At 38.1% G+C, this 15848-nt stretch overlaps 1 protein-coding gene across 7 annotated transcripts in view; it reads right to left on the bottom strand.

Annotated features, from left to right (window-relative positions):
• The window catches only part of gria1b (glutamate receptor, ionotropic, AMPA 1b), a 63511-nt gene extending 48087 nt beyond the window's left edge, over window positions 1-15424 (bottom strand). For 6 of the 7 annotated variants that reach the window (XR_013794718.1, XR_013794719.1, XR_013794720.1 and 3 more), the window contains exons 1-3: window positions 14811-15275; window positions 14525-14659; window positions 5029-5268 (exon numbers count right to left, since the gene is read on the bottom strand). Coding sequence is in view for 3 of the 7 variants with exons in the window: in XM_079586831.1 (XP_079442957.1) it covers window positions 5029-5268; window positions 14525-14659; window positions 14811-14892 (457 nt within the window). In the remaining 4 variants the exon portion in view is untranslated. Of the gene's footprint in view, window positions 1-5028; window positions 5269-14524; window positions 14660-14810 lie in introns of all 7 variants that reach the window. The other variant, XM_079586830.1, reaches the window with a different exon arrangement.
• Between the last annotated feature and the right edge of the window lie 424 nt (window positions 15425-15848).

The raw sequence follows: 15848 nt of genomic DNA, 5'->3' as shown, positions 1-15848 counted from the left end.
TCAATATATGGTTTTGTTAAACATTTATACCACTTTCAACAAAAGTTTCAATATATTTTTTTTTACATAACCATTATGTAAAAAGTCATGGCATTTTAAAATTCCTCACAAAACGTCAGTTTCTTCAGCATGAATACTTTTATAAATTTTATTGACCAATGTCTTTAAATCCCCATCAATAACATCTAATAGAAAACAAAACGCTGCTAAGTGCAATCGAAATATTTCAGCCGTTAAAAGTAATCTCATCAGTAATACAAATTCTGATCAAAAGTGATACTGTGTTTAAAAAGAGATCTGGGTGGTCATGCAGCACTTACTGTAACAACTTCAAAAGACAGTCTCATTCAGTCATGCTGACTGAGTTAAGTTCCCTGTCCCTGTCCTTTACATAGAAGAACAGGATCAAAGCCTGTGCATTTAAAAAAACAAAAAACTAATTATGATCCTTTGAAACAACGATCAGCTTTATGATAAGTTTACTGGTCAATCTGAAGGACGAATTCAGCAGGCAGCAGAATTTCAACTTCAAAGACATCATCAAATCTGCAATTCAACCAAAGGCAACTGCTTTCAAAGCAAAAGCTAGATCAATGGGGACACCTATCACACATCAGTGTTCGAGGAGCACAAATGTAAAAAAAAATAAAAAAAACCGACCAACCTCCTAATAAAGCCTGACTATGCATTCAGTGGAAAATTAGGCCATGCAAAAGTTCAGCAAGTGAGATGTTCTAATGCAATCTAGCTGGCACATTTAAATGGGTCAGGAAAGCAACATAAACTCAAAGAAATTAATCCAAGACAGCGTTAATAAGCAAATTTATGCATTTAAATGAATTAGCATTTATTGTGAATGCTTGGTTGCACTTTCTGTCATGGGTTTGGCTAATAATCGGTGCTGTCATCACATTTGCTCGTACATTACGACCCAGTCTCCAACTATGAATCTTGGTGTTAAAAAAAACATGATGCATTTTGCTTCACTGTCAAAATATGTATCAAAATTTGTCCATTTGTGTTAACACCATCATGTCTTTTGAGCAGCTCTCGCATGATTTTTTTTCCCAAATGGAGCAAAAAAATGTTTTTGGCGCAGAGTCAACTATATCTAGAGATGAGCAGATAGAAACATTATAAATATAGACAGTGATCTTGGCCCACTGCATTCTATTAGCATAATATGTTAACAATGCATATCGTTAACTAAAACAAGACTACAATCTGGACTGTAGCAAACGTAGAAAGATACGCTTGGGACTCTGCATGATATTCATTGAAGCTTTAGTCATTAGGATGAAATTTTGTATAATTTTGCATACTACCTACACTCTTCACTTCACTGCTGTCAATATTAGTCCAAAGAAATCTTTCATTCCACACCTCTCAGTAAAATAATAGATTAAAAAGAGATTTTCTAATTATAGAATCAGTACTTGAATTATTATGCAACAGACGCCCGAATTAGGTTTGTCATTGAAGGAGCGGTAAGACAGCCATTGCATTCACTGGCATTCATTAAAAGACTGTATCAGATTGCCTTTCGAAACGCCTCTACAGCCTTGGCCACACCAACGCTCTACCCTCTCCTGACGCCGGCATCTTGGCAGCTATGAAATTGTCTCGTGCCACAGAGCAAACCGGCTTTATCTCCCACCGAGCAGCACTAACCCTCAGATAAGGAGGAGGGAGAAACGGACAGTGCGTTCTGTCCGTCTCCTGTTAGTGTCGTCTAGCGCGACTGCGCCGTTGATGATAAGGCAGGAAACGGGAAGGAGATGAAAGTATGGATCGTCTTGGAAGAGCAGAACTGGCTTGATATCACCGGTTCTCCCTGTGCTTCCTCAAATATCTCACGTACAGGAACAAATTGAATTTCCCTCCGTCTCCTTTTGAGTCCAAAGCAGTGTGTTTTCCTCGCCTTCTTCAGCAAAGCCGGCTGTGTGTTTACAGGCCCTAACTCTATTATCTGGGTCTTTGAGGAGATAGCGCACATGCGCCCGGCTCATCGTGCTTCAGCTTGGTAAACATCTGTGTGAGTTGGCAAGGGCAGATTTAGGGGGTTGTGATCACTAAACTGCTGCTAGCTCCACAGATGATGCTCGTCCCATCTGCAACGGCTTTGAGATGTCATCTCTGAGCACCTTGACAAATGATGCAGTAAACATTTTAGTGTGAGACCAGGTTATTGTAGCAGTGTTTACGCATGGTAACAGAGAAAACACAACACCTCGTCTGAAACACCTTTTTGCACTGCATTGCATGTTGAAAATATCTATTACAGACTTGAAGCGTTTCTAAAGGTTGGACTATTTTAACCATGACATGTTGGATTTATATAAAAATGCAGCACGCTAATTACAGCACTGCCATAAAAAAATCTAGATGAACATGTCAAACTAAATAATAGAAAAAAAGGATGCTGAAAACAGTGATGCACAAGCGCTGGACAAAGACGACCATCTGGATTATGTACATTAAAATAAATATGGCTGAATTAGGAATGTATGGTATTCAAATTCCAGCCGATTACTGATAAGCATAGTTATTCATGTTATGGCTAATGACCAATAATGGCTGATATTAAAATTCTATATTGTGTCTAATAGAGATGAAGTACAGTTATGATTATATCCACCATGTTCAACATATGACATAAACATTTTACGTGCGCGCGCACACACACAGAGTTACTTAAAAGGTTTAAAATAACCTAGAGACTGAGTGAGTACTGCTGTATCTAGGCAACAGGAGAGCAGTGGGGGCTTCTGGAGGTAGTAGTTGTATTTGTGTGTGGATAAAACACTCAGTGACCTTGTGTTCCTAGGTCTGGCAAACATCTGCATGACATGTGAATCAATAACGCGTGTTTCATGATTGAGATTTTAATTTCCCGCAACTTTATTAAGTTAAGTTTATTAAGAGTGGGGGGTGGGGTGTAGAAAAATGTAATATTGTGTATTATGGGGGGATTCATTATGGGGGGATTCATTTGTTATTTACACATGCTCTGTGTTGATTTAGTGCTGATTCACTAAAGGAATTATGCAAATCAGATAATGGCACAAATGCTGCCACAAAATCTGAACATCGCTGTGCAGCATCTCTCCACCACTGCAATCCAGACACCTGAATTTTACTATTGATATATGGCTGCCGCTTTTTCTCCATCATTGGATGAGTAATTCCTGCCATAATGAATAGACAATGCACACAGATACCTGTTTTAAATTAATATCTGTGTACCAACTGCTTTCTGTGAATAGTAATGATGGGATGGGAAGTTAATTTCACCATGCAAACAGAGCTGTTTAGTTTTTAGTCTTAAAACCGGGAAGAGAGTTTGCATTTTCTAGTCATGGGGTTCCATGAGAACTTAATTTAGGTGTGTAGATTAGTATTTAATTTTAGTAAAACAAGCTCTGCATTTAAGATTATTTAAGTCCATTTCATCAGGCCTGATTTTTGCATGTTGATACATGTTTATCTAAATGTATTTATACAATTTAATTAGGGGTGTCACGATATACTGGTATTGACGATAACAGTGATATTTTTGAAAAAATGAAATATTGATTATATGTTAATACTACACATTTGATAATATTGTAAATAATTTAATCTGGTTTCACCTGGTTTTACTTTTTTATTGATTATGATTTTCGCTTACAGCTATGCATCATAATGAAAAATCAGCTATGAAACCCTTTTCACAATATTCTAATTTTGAATTTGGGGTTTTCATAAACTGTAAGCTATAATCATCAAAATTCTAACAAATAAAGGCTCGAAATATCGCACTTTGCATGTAATGAGTCAATATAATATATTTGTTTCACCTTTCAAGTTGAATTACTGAAATAAATTAACTTTTGCACGATATTCTAATTTTTCGACTTTCACCTGTAGAGGCTTCAGAATTCACATGCGAGTTTACATGCTTGAGGGAATGGACAACTGTTGTAGTCCTAATATAGAGGCTGAGGTCCGACTGTGTGTAATGTATACTGTAGAACAGAACATTAGAGTCTCTTCAAGTAACATGAACCACAGACCTTATTTTACTCACAAATCGAAGACTGTTATTCTAAAACCCCTTTAGGAAATTCCCAAGGGAAGCCATGGTGAATTAGTCTTCCAGGTTGGTCTACATATTGATTTCATGACTGAATAGTTCTATAGCACTGAGTTTTGTGAATAGGGCGCAATCAATAATGAGCCTAATTTACATAGAAATGAGGCATGTTTGTGCAAAAAACAATGACTTTATTTAAATATGGCGCTACGCTGTTCCAATGCATTTAGCACCTGGTTAAACTGGATTGTGGGTGGTTAATGGATTAGTCGCAGGTTTTTGTGCAGAAATACTGGGCACGACATTGGCACAAATGTTAAATCGATTCGCTCACTTCCTATGGTCTGATGCTCTCATTTGCATTGCACTGTTCTGGTCGTGGGGATCCGTAAATGATTGCAGTAATGATTTTGAGTTATTCTCTAATGACAACATGGCAATTTGATAATGATTGGATATGGCAAATATGATGGAGCACCACACACGTGTCTCCACTCACAGGAGAAATATGGTGCAGCCAGTGCTCGTCCATACTTAAATCACAATAGAAGATCTTTCAGTGAACTTCAAACAGATTACAAGAACAATCCTGCAGGAATCAGGGAGCCATAAGTAAAATTACTACACCCGAGGCACTGGAAATGTCAAACTATAACCCTATTACAAGACAAGCAGAGCACCTCAACAGGATTATACCAAAAAATCATCACGTTTTTCAAACTTTCCCAGCAATATCCTCTAAAGCTCCTAAATCACAAATCACTAAATCATCTTCGTGACATCCCGAGCAACCTTACAGAGTATTACTACTATTTAATCACAACTGCAACTGCAGTAGCAATGCAGATACAGAAAAAAAGCGAATGAAATGTTTACCTCACCCTGAAAACTTAGAAATTCAGTTTCCGTTATTGTACTTTTGAAACGGCACGTTAGCAAGATAAAAAGCCAACCTGAGTCCGAGCTGTACATGTAGACGAACTTAGTCCACTTGTAGTGCTCGACAAGGGCGATCAGAGCATCCTGGAGCTCAGGTCTCAGCTGGATCACAAACTGGTTGTTGGTATCGATGGGGAAGCTGGGCGTGACGAAGCACACGTGCAGAGCGCCGCAGAACGACATGAGCATGTTCATGGTCTTCCTGTCATACAGACCGATTATGGCGTAGACTCCTTTGGAGAACTGGGAACAAACTGGGAAGAAAACAGAAGAAATGTAAGACTAATGTAATGGACATGCATTACATTGATGATACAAAAATGCATTTTTGAAGAATGTAAAAGTAAGTTGTAAAACATTTATAAAAACGTTTTGAGTTTTAGAACTGTTAACGTTAATGTGGTAATTTAGGATATTTCATTTTAAACTATTTTTTTAAATGCTGCTTTGAAACGATATATGATGTGATAAGAATTTTTAAAAAGTGGGTAAAAAAAAAACGAAGAAAAAAAAAAGATTCAAATGTAAATATTTTCCAGATCATATTTTAATAACTTGGCCTGGCTTTACAATGCCAACATACAAGTCAATTATATATTTTAAAAATATATATAATATTTCAAGTCTTTATAATTGAAAATAATTTGTTTAATTTTGTAATTTATGTTTAGGAAGGGGTAGCTCACAAAAAGCCTGTTCATATTTGGAGTGCTTGGCATTAAAACCTCTAGGGGGGGGAAAGTTAACATTTTGTTTTAAGGATGTTTGGGTATTTTTGCTGCTACTACTACTACTACAAAAAAAATTATGAAAATTGCTGCTGATGCAACTGCATACATATGAATTAAAACATCAGCTCATCGACAATATAAAACTTGTTAGCACTTTACTGTACTTCCAACATATTTCAATCAATACCCAGGGTTTACACAAGAAAGCAAGTCAATGTTATCTAAGATTCTGTCATGATTTCCCCCCCGACCCCCCCCCCCCCCCCAAAGCACTTCCTCCTGAAAAAACAAGACCTCAATATGTCTTGCCCTGCATTCTTCTTTGTAATTACAGTGACAGTGAGACCTCCACCCACCAATCATCTCTCCTCCAGCCCCCTCACAGCCGGCTAAACCCTGTGTGTTTAAGAAGCACATGGCAATTGATTTGTATTGCAGTACTCCAGAAGGGGGTCCGTTTCATTTACTTGTGAGTCTTTTGTTGCAGACAGTGTCAAATCTGGGTCTTCTCAAACAGAAAAGCTCCAGAACACCCTGGAAACATTGAGTGTATTGAATTTCCTACATGTTCACCTCAACTCCAAACTGTATCCTATTTCGTTCCCTTTACTTATATTCTGTAATTATATAAATGTTCCTCTGGGACATTTCACTGCTCCACTGTCTCTTTTAAACCCCTGTGCACCGCATTCATTAATAATAATGCAGGCGTTTTTAGATATAATTATTGCGCATTTATTATAAAACTATATGAGAGCCTAGCTTACCATAAATGTAAATCTCAGCAGCTAAAATTCAAAAGTGTTTCCAAGCCAACACCTTCCATTGGTTCCAGCTAACGTATAATTCCAGGGAAGATACGTGCCATTTGCATTCAGACATTGGTTCCCTGGGGCTTTGAGCATGTGAATGAGGGATGTGCCACAGTTGTGACATTCTTCAGCTCCAAATCTTCCCCTTAGGCGAGCAAACTTTCAAATCAGCCTCAGAACACAACCCAGAAGGCAGATAGCTTTCTCTGCTATGCATCTACAATAGCATGCACTATTTAAGCTTCATCCCCCCATAATAATGACCCTCATTCTCCCCTCCACACAGCACTGATAGTGAGGATTGACAAATGTACTGTCACTGCAAGATATGTATCTTTTAAAACAGGAGATAAAGAGTCAATGCAAGGCTGCACAATGCATTTATCTCAACCATTTGGAAAGATAACGCAAGATTTCTGTGTGCACATCTTCTTTATCAGCGTTCTTCATGCCTACCGCAGATAAAGGGGGGGAGAACAACGCATTTTATGTAGTGCTGCTTGGAAGGAGTATCAGGGTTTGAATCTCTGTGTTCGGGTACAGAGCATGTGTATGAATGTATAGTCAGGTTGGGGAGGAGAAAACAACTTTTCTGCCTGCGGTGATCTCCAGGATGCTGAAAGATGTTTGTGACAGGTGGGTCCAGTATGAGTGATCTCGTCTGATCTTCAGTCACTGCAGTGAAGATGAGAGGAGCTCTGCTGCATCAATCTGTTCCAGCAGCCTCTGTTCTCCTCGCCTTAGGTTATTGAGAATCTGAGGTAAAAAATGGTGTTTGAACTGATGTGCAGTCCTAAGGGAGCTGTGACATGGCTGATAAACCAAAATGGAGACAGGAGCCATTCGTGCCAGCCATGGTTAATCAGAGATGTGGGTTTATGCTGATGATATTTGAACTAAAATGAGTCATTGCTGAGGAAGGTATAGTTTACCCCAAAATTTACATTTTGGCATTAGTAACCCTCATGTCATTCTCACGCTCAGGCAGAATGTCCAAGCTTCACCATCTGTTTTCCTAAATGCGGATGGTGATTTTTACTGACAAGCACCAAAAAGGACAAAAATAAAGAACCATATAAGTGGTCCATATGACTCATGACTATATTTCAAGCCTTCTTAAGACATACAGTACTATACACTCAAAAAAGTGTAACAGGCAATTGTTACCTTAAAGGGTTAGTTCAGCCAAAGTTTTAATTCTGATCTTAAATGCACATTTTAAATTCTGTCATTAATTACTCTCCCTCAGGTCTTTCCAAACCTGTAAGACTTTCGTTCATCATCGGAACACAAATTAAGATATTTTTGAAGAAATCTGAGAGCTTTCTGTCCCTCCATTGACAGCAACGTCATTGAAACTTTCAAGGCCCAGAAAGGTAGTAAAAACATCTTTAAAATAGTCTATGTAACTACAGTGGTTCAACCTTAATATTATGAAGCAACGATAATACTTTGTGCGCAAACAGTAAAGTCCACCTTCTTTGATTTGATTGGTCATCTTAGTCATTTTGACATTGACGAGTGCAGGGCAGCATCAAGAATATGGGGCGGGGGGGGGTGGGGGGTGGGGGGGGGTTTGCTATCATTTCAAATTTGCCCATTTCTTCCTCATTTTTGGCGGGAATGCCTATGGTGGTGGTTACGGCCCTGGTACACACAGGGAACGATAATGTAGGGAATTCACTCCTGAAGCTTGACTGTGTGCATCTATGTGGGCAATTACCATTTTTTGTATAGAAATCAGAAGCTTGTTCAAGATTTCCTTGCATGTTTCACAAAGAACATAATACAAGGTTGAAATGTCATGAAAGTGAGTTAATGCCAGAAATTTCATTTTTAGGTAAACTGCTCCTTACAATAGAATGAAAAGGTGGCAGCTCATCCTGAATTCTGTAACATTAGGGCCCAGCGTTTCACTGAAAATACCTAGATCATTTCAGAGATTACAGCCAAGCGGGCTCTTTTTGTCACCTAACAGAATCAGATTTTGTCCCTGGTGTCCTCTAAGCGGCTTGTAGCCTCAGTCTTTGCAAGATGATATATCTGATAAGGTACATTTTTATCACTGTATCATTCCAGCCCAGTGAAGGTCGGGGAGCATGTAGCCCTACAGGCACATATCCTGAAATCACCACTGCTAACCTCAGTGCGATTCCCTCTTAACTGCATCCAGTTCCTAACGGCTAATGAAGCTAATGACATCTCCGTCATCTATAATCAACAATCAAGCATCCCAAGCTTACTGGTATCAAAAAAGCCATGCGTATTTCACAATGCATCGCTTTAAATCCGTCTAACGGCTGGAAGTCCTTGCTAATGGCTATGCAGCTGCTGCTAACGTGGCTACGGATATTCAAGTAGGAGCTTATTGCCTTTAAAGTCTTCCATCACTTGTATATAAAGCTTCAAATTAAGGCAACCACACAGGTAAAAGCTCTTCAGAGATCTATGCGAATTCCACAGGGAAGACACACAAAACGGTGTTTGTTTCTGAACTCGCTGTGACATGAGCTTCAATGGGTCTCTTTGGAGCTCGCCTGATTGACATGCTGTGGACATTTGGCCCGACTGCATGTCAATGTGATGAAAGGACTGATACATGCTGAAAGGAGGACCACGGGGCCGAATGGGACTAATGCCAAAAACCGACTGTCATAAAGGCTTGTGATATGGCAAAAGCAGAAACGGTTCTTAAAATAATTCATGTATGGAAGAAAAAGGAATCTGTCCTATTCACAACAGACAAAAGCCTGTTTGCCAGATTTAAAATGATGTGATGATGGGTTTTATTCAACTAGAGAGGCGAGAGGAGAAACACTCATCACCATCATGACAGACGTTGACTGGTTATTTCAACGGTCTTGGAGAGGTCGACGTACTGCATGTAACTCACTATTCATCAGTGCAACTGACAACTCAAATCAAAGGTGCATGCAATTCTTGAACATGAATATTGTATGGCAATTTTAATGTGGTCTGATATTCCGTCTGAAAACATCTAAGGGCCCAGACAATTCTGATAAACTGTTTACTGTGAAATAATGTGATGCATTCCAAATGAAAGCTGAAATAGCATTCAAACCGATGGTCACATTAAAGGGATAGTTCACCTGAAAATGAAATTTCTGTTTTATTCACAGATGACTTTCTTCTGCTAAAAACAAAATAATGATTTTGAGGAATGTTTCAACTGTTTTTGTCTTTGGAGTATAAGTCCGTGGGAACCAAGCAACATTGGGCTCTATTGTATGGACAAAACTTTTTTCACAAATGTATCTAGACAGGTTTGAAGCAACATGACAGGAAGTAAATGATGACAGGAGGCTCACACTGCCCTATATAAACATACTACATCATGGGACCTCTATCTGAGCTTTAATTTCTGTTACCATCAGCACTCTCACTATTCAATTTCCCTGTCCTGAAGACATTTTCAAAACAGTATTCTTTGATATGTCCACTGCAATCTAAGCTTAACACTCCAGTAATCTTGATTTTACACTGTACATTTAGTGTGATGCCATTTATGTTGGATAAAGCCCACTATTATGTGGTCATTTGGGGAACAATTTTCCTTCCCCAGAAGAACACCTGTCCAACTCCAGCTAAATATTGTCAATTCCCTCCCAGATAAGTGGATTTTTCATGAGAACTCCCATTGTGGCTCTGCTCCCACATGCATACATCAAAACCCCTGAAAATAATCACTTTGGCTATGATGCAATGAATAATAGATTAAATGAATCTATTTGAGCTGTGCTAAACGGTTACTGTAGCTCTTCGGAGTTAAGGCATCTTCGGAAACTGGTTCAGGCGCATATCTAAGAAAATAAGAGTCTGTACTGCTCTGTGTGCCATTTCTGCCATGCATGTCATCTATATTTGTATTATAAATATGATAACAGATAATGATTCACAGTTATGGGAACACGTCTAAATGTCCTATTAATAAAATATAAAGCTCTTACGTGTGTGACAAAGAAATATACATATCTTGGGTAAAAAATTACAGGCTGTATTTTTTCTTTGCTCTTTTCAGATTATCTGACAGTATTAAAAAAAAGAGAAATGCAAAGTCTTACACTATAACAGATAAAGTGGACATGATATTAAACATCAATTTCAGCTGATCTGATTAGCAGCGGAAACACATGTGACCACATTGCACTTGTAGTATAGACGCTAATCTGTCCTGATGTCACCCACAGACAACAGCAAAGGACCGCACACTCACCTGTCAATCAACCATTGCACTAAAACAGTGGTTCTCAGTCTCAGCTGACCACTTGTGATTGGATGACTCAAGACATAAGCTAATTCGGTGAAAACAAAACTTAAGACCATTGTGCCATTGTCGAGATGAGCACATTAAGAGTAAACAGGTTCAGTCTGCTTAAAGGGCACCTATTATGACATTTAAAATGTTCCTAATGTTGTTGTGGGAGTCCCCAACAACAGTTTTACATGCATGCAATGACAAAAAACACTTTTGTTTTCGTATAATATGCATTTATTTTTACCTGATTTGCTCACCGACTCCCAAATGATTCGTTCAACGACTCGTTTTTCTAACCCCTCCTTTGCGCGACGCTAATCTGCGTTGATTGGTCAGATGGCCCAGCAGTGTTTACAGAGATAATACTTATTTTTAACACGGAGTGCAATGATGCTTTTATCAATTAAATTGTATTATAATAATGATTATAGTCCACTGCTTTATAGTTTGTAGTAAAAAACGAAAAATAAGATAAAGAATTTAATGTTATGTTAGCGAGCATAGCCCAGAGTTCATATTGTAAAAGCACAATCAGTCTTTGTTTGCATTAGCCCGATGCATAAACATAACGTTTTTACAAAAAAAAAAAATGCAGTTACGTTACTACGAGGTATTACTCTATTCTTTAGACAACTCCGAAAACAACGACAAACACTTCACATATCTCAATACAATTGTCATTGAAGACCTAGAAGCTAAACGGTGCTTACACAACAAACAAAATAATTATTAAGCATGCTACATAAAATATAAAAGCAAAAATTATTAATAACACTTACAGGTTGTGATACGGAGGAGGAAGCTGATGCAAATACACTTGGAACTGAACCTTCCTTCAATATCAGCCAGCTCGCGAATCCAAGTTTGATTGCATTTAAAAAGCAATCGTCTTCAAAATGACGCGAACAAAGTACAAGGCTCGGACTACACTTCTGTAGTATAGTGAATTGTAGCCACTTAGTCTTCAAATGCTCCTCCTTGGGCAGATGAAAAAAGTTTGCTTTTGAGCCGCACTTTAGAACACAGCGTCTCGTCGCCATGATGTTTCCCTGGCCTTGGAGCGCAATAAGTGGGCGTATCGTATTCAAATAACTTTACAAGTTGACGTCATCTAGTCAGAGAAAAAGCTTCGGTCTTCTAACGATTCATAAAAATGACTCAGAGTCGACTCTCACTTTTGAAAGACAATAACTTTATATACGGTGCACTTTCATATTTCAAACTTTGCAGGATGTTTTTGTTCACTTAGATCTATGTTACACACTACATGAAAGGTAAATTTCAAAATTCCATAATAGGTGCCCTTTAAAAAAGATGCAATACAGCCATTTGTTGTCCTGGTATATTTAGCTACAAAATGCATTTTGTTACTTTGGTCTGCATCACAGGCTCCATCCTTTAAAATGTGGACATCACAAATTGCTACATGGTTACCACTTGAAAAGCTTACCTATGATGAACATAAAAAATTTGACAGATTCTGGCTCATATGGTCTCCCCTTTGGGAATATATAAAGGAACTCCCTTAACAGGCATACCGGACCGCTTCTAATTTCTGCTAATTTTCTTTGACTTCCTATCCAAAGGATGCTTTAAGTCAGTGTGACCTTGTTTATCTGTGGTTGTTATTATTTTAATTTTCATTTCTTTCACTTATTCCTTATGTTTTGTACACCCTATAACACGAATAGAACTTTATGTTGTAAATGTTAATTTTCTACTGTGGGCAAACAATAAAAAAAACAGGTTGTTTGTTTATGTTAATATTTTAACGTAAACGGCAATTACTAATCCATCTATCAATTATTGGGCAAAAATGGACACTTAAGAAGACCAAAATGGGCTTGAAATTATAAATGAACTTGTCTGCATTACTGTATTGCCATTACTGCAGGTTGGTAATTTTTAACAAAAATGTACTCAATTCTCCACAGTTTTCATGAACATATCAATCAAGTGACAAAAACACTGATTTTCTTTTGTTCTGTTTCTTAAAGACCCATTCATTGTTCTCTATAGTCCTGGTTTTTCGTCTTGCAGGCAAAAGAGGAAAATGATCAAATTATAATCAAACTGAATATGGTTGCACTTTCTGCCACACAAACTGCTCAAGTGCTCTTGGGTTTAGTTCTGGGATGGTGTATACAGCGATTAGAGGATAAGACAGCAGCCATGCACAATTGCCCCAGATGAGCCAACTCTCTGCATGCAGATGTAATTAGCTCCATATAATTACTTTCACACTTCCCTGTGACAAGAACATACGTACTCAGCCCTTACGTTAAACTTTCCTTTGATAGCCTCCCAAGACCCTCTCCGATGTCACCCTATAAAAATGCCCTAAGGAGTCCCCAAAAATGGAAAACATTGCTGCAGCCCCAGTTTCTGTGCTCAGCTTTCAAGTAAACAGCATACTCTGCTTTGAGGCGCTGAGACTCACTTAAAAAGGCACCAGTGATGTGTACATGAGAGAGGTTTATCACACGTACTCATCTGGGAGAGACTATATAACCCATATGGCTTCTCTGAACTTCTGATCAGTCTACTCAGCTAGTGTCGAAGTATCTCGACACTAGCAGAGTAACATCTGAAATATCTTCTCTCTCTCCATCAGAAGCTGTCTGCATGCTAAGCTTTATGTTGAACGACGCTGGCAGGGTTGAACACAAACATGGAAAGGTTGCATGTGTCAATCTCAGACATCAAAGGGCAACATTTGTGATTGACAGCCAGCTGAGGCAGGAATGAGGATGTTTTCTCTGTTTGTCTAAAAATGTGCATATTAGCAATACGTTTCATATTCCAATTCATGACAGAAAATATGTTGTCTAATCTGCTGACACACTCTAAAAAAAACATGTTAAATGTAACAACTGTGGTGCCAGAAATTTGCTGTAAAAAAATGTGGTGATGATGCTTCAGGCAATGTTTCAACAGAAATAAACTAAAGCCAAAAATAATGCATTACACAACATCAAATGCATATCCTTACAAAACTGAGAACAAAAATATGCAGAAACATAACCATTTAAAACATGGACTTTTGGGAGTGCATTCTAATTAGTTACAAAGACTAATAAATAAAGATGTTTACAATATTTTACTGGAAAAGTAAATGTATTGCCAAATATAATACTGTTTTGTACAAGAAATAAAATGGTGCAAAAATTAAATAAATACATGCACCGTTGTGTTAAATCTAAACGTTTTAAAGTATTTGGTAAGGTAACTGCAATTTTACATTTTACATTAAAATTACAAAAAATAATGAAATTAAGAAAGCATGATAAATGCATAAATATATTTTGTGAACACGTAAAGAGCACATGATTATGAAAGAAGTGAAATTGAACAAACTACTGTGGCAAATGAAGCATCTGGAAATGTGAAAAAACACCATTGGTTCGTGTCACTGTCAAAATCAACCTCAGGTGTTCTAGAACATTTTGCCAGCTTTGCAGTTCCACCTGACAGTAATCCAGCTGGGTTTAAGACTATTAGTGAAGACACGTTTACAGCACGTTTACTCAACTAAGCCTGCACTATTTCTCTGGCACAAATCATCTGTGCAGAGTCGGAAATTTAGCAAAGCAACAAGGTTGATAGAAACAGGTCGCGTGCGCACTGCAGATGTTTGGCTTTGGGAAGAATAACAGACAGACCTATGATTATATATTAATACAGAACTTACAGGCGTATGTCATGGCAAAGCTGCTCCCCGTGTCCACCATGTCCACTTGTGGTACCAGTTTAGGAACATCATTGTGTTGAGAGAGCGCGAAACGGAACACGTCGTATTCATGGGAGTCGGTTGGAAACAAACCTCCTGTCGAGATTACAAAAAAAGTAATTCAGGGAAAATAACAGCAGAATGGGAATATTCAAACCCAAAAGGCTAACTGTACCTCACCCTGTGCGACTGAAACTTTAAATCTCAGTCAGGACACGGTTATGAACAATAGCCGCCGAGTACTCACCTATGTTGATGTTACTTGGGAAACTTGAACATGAACACAACCCAAGCAAACCGGTTAAGAGAAAGACGAAGCTTTGCCGCATATTTCCGTTTGCATTTGAGAAACTGACCAAATGCCAAACATAAATGTATATCCCAAAGTCTTTGCCTCTTCACTCACACTGAGCCCATAGCGGTAACACACAGAGCCAGCAGAGCGCAGTGAATCCCAGTCAGTCCTGTTGGCAATAGCGGTGGTGACTGAATAAGCGCGTCTCTGACAGCTCTACTTACAAATGAACACAACACTCTCTGTAGTGTCAGCAGAAGAAAGAAAAAGCGCTCTTGATCGCTTTCTTAACATCACCGCGCGCTCCCGGTAGCTCGTTACACTACTCCGAGTAGAAGAGCATATGACTGGGTAAACTTGAATCCGTGCGCAGACTGTACCATTTTATAACAGCACGATTTTCTCCAATTGGCAAATGTGTAGCTATGTAAGATTATTAGCTATACTTTAATTTAAACTGCATAAAATAAATATATTGGGATAGGAGCCTCGAGTCTGATCAGTTAAAAGCTTCGGAGTAACAGAATGGTGCAAACAATATTATCCAACAGGAAATCAACCACCACATTTTTTTCTGTATATGGATGCCAAATATGAATATGTGAGGGGATTTTTTTTTAAACGTGTAACAAGTTCTTAAAATGAAATGTGTCATCATAAAAACGTTTAAAAATGTTTTTACAAACATTTTGAGTTTACTTCTTTTTTTAACTTGATGATTATACTTTACTTGACGTTGACATGCAATGTCAAGTAGTCACCAAGTAAAAAAGTAACACTTTAATTGCACCTGGGTTTACACAATTTAATTATTTCGACATACTTTTCAATGTAAAACTATTTTTTTACAAAAAAATTTTTTTGTGAAATGTGATATTTTGTCATTGCATGTCACATATTTGACATGAAAGATGACATTTACCTTGACATATGGGGGTCTAAAGGAGTTCTCTCCATTTGATCAAATTCCCTCAAGTCCACATTTTTTTA

This window comes from Phoxinus phoxinus, assembly GCF_949152265.1.
Source record: "Phoxinus phoxinus genome assembly, chromosome: 17".
Classification (NCBI taxonomy): Eukaryota; Metazoa; Chordata; class Actinopteri; order Cypriniformes; family Leuciscidae; genus Phoxinus; species Phoxinus phoxinus.
This window is presented reverse-complemented; position numbering and strand designations above follow the sequence as displayed.